This window comes from Quercus suber, unplaced genomic scaffold (assembly GCF_002906115.3).
Source record: "Quercus suber isolate HL8 unplaced genomic scaffold, Cork oak 2.0 scaffold_484, whole genome shotgun sequence".
Classification (NCBI taxonomy): Eukaryota; Viridiplantae; Streptophyta; class Magnoliopsida; order Fagales; family Fagaceae; genus Quercus; species Quercus suber.
Genome location: NW_027069934.1, coordinates 219,015 through 226,009, shown reverse-complemented (window position 1 = coordinate 226,009; position 6,995 = coordinate 219,015). Strand labels below are relative to the sequence as shown.

The window sequence follows — 6,995 nt, the reverse complement described above, 5'->3', positions numbered from 1 at the left end:
ATAAAATATTTTTTCATCAAAAAAAAAAAAAAAAAATCTCACCCCTTAAGAATATATTTTTTTCTATTTTAGCTAAATGTTTTCAATACATGCACATCATTCTCTATTCTAAACTCTTTTTTATTTAATATTCTTTATTCATTCCTTTTTCCGTTATCTCTTCCCCTTCTCAAAAGTGAAAACATCCACACCCACTCTTCAAAAAATGAACAAGATATTTGGACAAAGGTGTAGTGTTCTCCATAAGAGAAGTATTGTAATAAACTTTTATTTTGGATAATGTATAGGAAAGCCAATGTGGGTGTTATTTTTTAGGTTTATCCCCCATATTGGACTCCTATTCTATTTTAAAGAGACCCATGTTAATGCCATTTTCTTTTTAATCCAAACAATAAAAATTAAAAAAAAATAACAATTGAAAAGTTTGTGAGTATAGATTGTGATAGAACCAAATGAAACCGTAAGGGTCCGTTTGGTTGGAGGAGTGGAAAAGTGAGAGGATGGAAAATTGTGGGAGGATGAAAAAGTAGGAGGATAGAAAATATTTGGCTTTCCCTCTTGTGTATTTGGTTGGAGGGGTGGAAAACTCTTTTATTTGGTTTGAGAAAAAAAGAGAATGATGGAAAATATAATTTATATAAAGTGACTATTATACTCTTATTACATAATATGTAAGAAATAAATCTATTTGTACTCATTAAATAATATAAAATTTACCACATCATACATATAAATTTTTATTTTTATTTTTGTTATTATAATGTAAAAATTACAATAGTGTACATATAAATTTAATTGGGCAAAAACATGGTCATACAAATTACGTCTTTCCAAAGGACATGTACATAATACATGGTAGAAAAAAAAAAATCTCAATGTCATATGAAACCTAGACACAAGAAACAATAGAATGTTGATCAGGTCACGTTGAGAGAGAGAGAGAGAGAGAGAGAGAGAGAGAGAGAACTTGGATGTTGGTGTGCTATGAGAAGAGGCAAAAGTCAAGTCATCAAGTCATGAATGAGGGGTATTTGTGTAAAAGTGCTTTCACAACACTTCTCTCTCCACATTTTCCTCCCAATTTGAGAGAATTAAAAAGTGGGCCCAGGGAAGAAAACTTTCTCCCCTGTTTTTTGTCTCTCTTATTTTGCCTCCCCTAACCAAACAGTGAAAAACAACATTTTTCACTCTATTTTCTATCCTCCCTGTTTTCAACCCAACCAAACACACTCTAAAAGTAAGCTGTAATCGAAAGTTAGTCAAGAAAATACTAAATTGGCTTATTTGGGAAAAAATCTCAACAATTAATGTGGTGTGATAAGATCAACCTCATCAATACCCGTTGGTCTCTTAGCAAAGATAGCTTAGAATGTTCGGTCACACCCACACACAAAAGTATCATTTACCTAGACTCAAGTCAAGACTAAACTCCACACCACTTTTACTTGGATACTTATCCCAAAATTTTAAACCAATTAATAAATAAATATATTACATTATTTAACCATTATTCTAACAAATCCATATTTAATAAAAACAAAATATCATATACTCATCCTTGTTTAGTTACTAGACGAACATTTTTTAGCTGTAAAAGCGGCAGTCAGATATTGCATAATTCATTGCTAATGCCTCTTCTTCTGTTCCAGGATGGTTTTTTCTTCAATATTGTAAACCATTCATTGATACAGTTTCCACTACAGTTATCAGTACTTGAGCAATCATACAAAAAATTTATTGGTAGAAAAAACACATTATTTTTTTCTGATGTAAGGGCAGCTTAAGATGAAAAAGATAAAAACTTTTAGAATGAAGCCATGCGTATGGTTGAACCAGGAAATGTGGAAGGGAATGCATATGACTAAATAGTATCATCTGAAAAACAACTTATTGTTGCAAATCCACAAGCAATCAAGCATGACCATTGAAATTACAACTTAGGAGCAATTCCTTGTAGATCATGATCATAAAGAATAGGAATAGCCGGAATCACTGCTACGTGATCAGAAAGTACTAGAAAGAAATGAGAATGAGAGAAAAGATGCAAGAGCATACTTAATCAGGAAAAGGACAAATTATGGAATCTAATGCTAAAATCCCAATTGTAATTTCTGAATGCAACTGAAAATACTAATGGTACAGGGTGAAGTTGGAGAAAAATTATGCAAATATCACCATAAATGGCACCCAGCACAACAAAGAAGATCCGTATTGATCATGTTTACCACTATTAACAGCCACATTCTGAACACTAGAAATAAAATTAAGCAGAATGGTGGCAAAAGTGGCACTTTCTGTTTTTATAGGCATCATTATATATAAACGATTACATCTCTGTATCTTTGACTATCTCATTCTTATCAAAATCCAATGATCAGGAAAGAAAACTAAAAAGTTCTCCAATAAAAATAATTGAACAGAAACAGATTGTATATATAATAAAGGTTTTACAATTAAATGTAACGGATTAGACACAACACCAATTCACCAAATGCCAAAGAAGACGTAAACAACTTAAATTTGATATGCCATCATCCTATGCCTACAAAATGAAGATAATGGAACACAAGCAATCACTTCTAGCACCCTCCACAATAACAGAACTGATTTACCTGCAACAGCAGAAATTTAAGAGTATAGTTATGCATATTATGTCATTAAATATTGGTGCTGTAATAAAAATAAAATAAAATAAAATAAATGATGCATTCAGAAGAATGAAATAGACATACAGAAGTTTCATCATGGGCCTGCAAACAACTATAATCCCCAAGGTAGCCATATCTCTTTGACAAAGTTTTTTTCATACTGCAAAGGGAAGCAACAACCATTAGATTTAAAATACTTACAGTATGTGACCTTAACTAATTTTTTATATCGAAAAAGAAAATACTAACATCTGGGGAACTTTTAATTCCATTAGAGCAATTTAACCAATCTGCTGCACAACTCAATGCCTGCACCATCTCCTTTGACATAGATGCGTGATAGTGATCAACAAGTCTGTGCAGAGTGCCCAAGGAAGACCTTGAAGTTGCACCAAAAGGTATTGACAGTATATCACATGCCATCTTGGACAAAATAGGGTAGCCATAACTTCTGGCTTTCCACCACTCCAAGACACTGCAACAAGATCCCAACGCTCTGTGACAGGATCCTTCTTCCAGGTACATGTCTAACTCAGACTTATCAGATCCAGCAGTGCGTTGCTCCATGCAAAGCTCAAACGAGTCCGAGAAAGATAGTGGTGTCTCATCATCTTCAGTATCAACACAGACACTAGAAGAACAACCTTTTGGACCATCTCCATGCATACCCTGTCCACTGTTGCTTGAAACTTGACTGACAACATAGCCATTGAAAAGCTCATATAAGGCATCACGAACATAGGTAATTTTTCTTTTAGCTTCAAATTCTGGATAGTTTTCTCGGAACCAAAACTCAAGAAAGTTCATATTAAGTCTTGGATCTAAGACTGTAGCTAAAGCTATCAACAAGGGAAGTTCACCCCAAAACTTGTCAAAAATCCCTTTCATTTTAAGAACCACAGCCCGCAAATAAGGATTCTCAGCCATTGATTTTTTACTCAAAACTTTTCTTATCTTCCATATACCCTTCATAAGTACCCTTGCAGTTAGATTTTCACTTCTTAAAAAGACCTTTTTTATGTCAACAAGAACTTTTAAAATTTGACAAACCTGTTCACCTCTTTCCCAGTCTTCTGAAGTAGGCTGCCAGGTGTAATCTGGATCTCCATCTTGATATCTAGAAAATACTTCTCTAAACTCCATTGCAGCCACTAACATAGAATATGTTGCATTCCAACATGCAGAATCATCTAGAATCAATTTCTTTGAAGGCATATGCAACTGTTTGACAATTTCAGTAAACTTGAGAAGGCATTTTTTTGATAAACGCAGATATCTAACACTTTTACGTATGTTGTCCACGAAATTATGAATCTCATTAAGTCCATTCTGTGCCATGAGATCTATGATATGTACGCAACAACGCTGATGAAATACCTTACCACCAAATAAAAGCTTTCCATGAGAGCCAATTCTATGCTTCAAATGATCCAAAGCAGCACCACTAGCTGATGAACAATCTACTGTAATTGAAGACACTTTATTTTCAATTTCCCAATCCAGCAGACACTTGAAAATAGCATCAGAAATAGCAAGTCCAGATCGTGGAGATGGCACATCACATAAGCTCAATATGCGCCTTTGCAGTTTCTTCTCAGAATCAAAAAAATGTCCAGTGAGGCACACATAAACTGTTTTATTACTCACATGCCACAACTCTGCTGTAAGGCTCAACTTATCAACAGTCTCTAACAATTCCTTCAACTTTTCTTTCTCATCCTCATATATTCTGAGACAATCACCTTTTGCAATTCTAGGTGATATTCTCTCAAACTCTGGATTAAAAGAATTCACAAACAAATTGAAAACTTTGCTCTTAAACATCTTAAACAAGCACTCATTCCCAATCACCATCCCTGCAGCTGCCTCTCTCACCTTTTCTTGATCGAAATTAAAATTCTTAAGTATGCGCACATTGTCATTCTTAATTCTACACGTCTTATAAGACATAATCAAACGCTTCTTAGTGGTCTCTTCACAACCTTCACATTGTTGCACATGCCTCTTGAATTGAGTTGTACCACCATCATCACCAGGCTCCACTACAAATTTTTCCTCGCAATGAACACATTGTGCCTTCTTAAGACCATTTGAAAGTGTTATTTCTATAAAGCCATTCATAGCCGCATAAGTCCTCTTCAGATTCTTCACGGCTGGATTCAAATCTTCTTTTAAAATATCAACATGCTCGTTAACTTTAGGATTAATGTCTTCATTAGAATCCTCCTTAACCTTAAGACTAATGCCTTCATTAGCATCCTTGTTAACCTTAAGACTGATGTCTTCATTAGCATCCTCATTAACATTAGGGTTAATGCCTTCATTAGCATCCTTGATAACCTTAAGACCAATGTCTTCATTAGCATCCTCATTATCCTTAAGATTAATGTCTTCATTTGCATCCTCGTTAATCTCAAGATTAATGCCTTCATTAGCATCTTCATTGGCATCCATTAGGCCACCCACGTGTCGAAAAATTTTGAATGTTGTATTCTAAATGAGATTATTTTTGTGAGAATCCCGAATCAAAAATTGCCCAGAAAACAACATTGATTTAAGAAAAAAATAACAATTATTGAATTGCAAAATGTGACACATACTATACACAAAGGATAAACGCATAGAATGTGCTATAACTTGATTGAACAGACAAAAAACACGAAACAATATTTGGAGCTAAAAATCAATTAGTATGATTGATTTTAGAACACAACACAGCTGTCCCTTATTAACACCATTTGGATTCTTTATTTTGGTTTCTTATCGTATATCACATCCTCGTTAAACTTAACATTAATAATGCCTTCATTGGCATCCATCGTTAGGCCCATGTAAATAACTAAAAGTTGAGCATAATTTAAATGCAAAAATGTTAAATTTTCATATATGCATTAGGAGCTAAAAATCAGTATGACTGAAAGAGAAAATAAAGAGAGAGCGAAATCGTTAGAGAATTTACTTACAGTAAATAGCTTTGTTGACGCTGGGATTTCGATTAGGCAGTAAATGATCGGTACGGTGGGATACTGTGTTGGAGCAGAGGGGTTTGTTATTAGAAATGTTCTATTTCTTTATATACCCTGCTCTTCATGTGAGCGGCAATTTTCTATTGGGATTTCTCTTTTTGGCGCCTACGCAATACGATGTCGTTTTGGTTTAAACTCTGAAAATTAAATCAATAAAGAAAGTTATGAGTTTTTCTTAAAGAAATTATACTATAGGTAAAAACTAAGAAGTATGGTTTTTTTTAAATAAATAAATCAATTTAATACCCTAACTTTTATTTTATTTTTAAAGTATGACTATGAATGGATCTAATAATGATTTGAGCTAAAATGAGAAGATGATGGATTTGCTTGCTAAGGAGACAAGTGCTAGGGCTATAGCTAGAATCAAGGTTTTTATGGATGGAAATTAATGATAGATGTTTTTAAGTGAGGGAGAGCACAAGCATTATTTGTCAATTAGAAAATCTTCGATTGGACGATTAGATAGACTCACGAACAAGAACACCCAACAAGTTGGTTTTTTTTTTTTTTTTGGGCAAGTAATTTTGAGTTTTATGTGGCCAATTTGCTAACATAGTAAGAAGTCAAATGTTATGTGTGCTTGATTTTTATTGTAGCCATGATCTTGTTTTGATTTATTTTGAGTGTGATGTATTTTTTGTTCCCTTGTTAGATCAAACACTGTGTTGGCAAATGTTATGCAAGTTGATTTTACATTTTCAATGGCTAGTGAGTTTAGTGGATGATATAGTGCTTCTCTTTATTTTTTCCTCTTTGATTAGTCATTGACGGAGTTTAATTTAGTCTTTTTTATTAAAATATTTATTTTTATTTAAATGGTTTTTCTAGTATTACAAAACACTAATCGGCATAATAATTAACTCAGATTTAAAAGATGTAATTTTGTCTTCTTCTTTTTTAAATTCAATAGTTGTAAATTCGATAGTGTGAGTAAGAGAATTTAAACCTTAGATGTTTTAGTTGAAAATAATGAAAGGCATCAACCCATCAAACTATAAAACTCTTATTATTTTTCACTTTACAAAATAAAAAATATTTATGAGATGCTTGATGCTTCATTTAATAGATATTATTATTTAATAAGTATTATTAGTCATAAATAATTGGTAGGTTGACTCATCTTGACACAAGAGAATATTAAATTGAAATAAAATAAAATAAAATAAAAAACTTTAAGGACCAATACAACTTAAATTAAAAAATTAATGTAATAAATAAATTAAGTTTTGTGTAAGTATCCTCATAAGACGGTGCCGTTTTATATAGCACCGTTTCCGTCTTACACCTGGAAAAGAAAAAGTATTTTCTCTGTTTTTAT

The 6,995-nt window shown here is 32.8% G+C and overlaps 1 protein-coding gene across 1 annotated transcript; it reads right to left on the bottom strand.

The window, feature by feature from the left end:
* Nucleotides 1-2,403: 2,403 nt before the first annotated feature.
* On the bottom strand, nt 2,404-5,684 carry LOC112020133 (zinc finger BED domain-containing protein RICESLEEPER 1). The gene is made up of 4 exons (XM_024052696.2): nt 5,612-5,684; nt 2,898-5,141; nt 2,733-2,808; nt 2,404-2,612 (listed from the first exon to the last, which is right to left on the bottom strand). Exons 2-3 carry the CDS (start codon nt 5,100-5,102, stop codon nt 2,761-2,763), a joined length of 2,253 nt encoding a protein of 750 aa, XP_023908464.1. The 5' UTR covers nt 5,103-5,141; nt 5,612-5,684; the 3' UTR covers nt 2,404-2,612; nt 2,733-2,760.
* Between the last annotated feature and the right edge of the window lie 1,311 nt (nt 5,685-6,995).

What these genes read in the sequence shown, in the direction of transcription:
- LOC112020133 (XM_024052696.2), bottom strand. Translation starts at nt 5,102, where the DNA reads ATGGATGCCAATGAAGATGCTAATGAAGGCATTAATCTTGAGATTAAC. An exon ending in GAATTAAAAGTTCCCCAGAT is followed by an intron (nt 2,809 to 2,897) that starts GTTAGTATTTTC and finishes TTCCCTTTGCAG; the next exon opens with TATGAAAAAAACTTTGTCAA.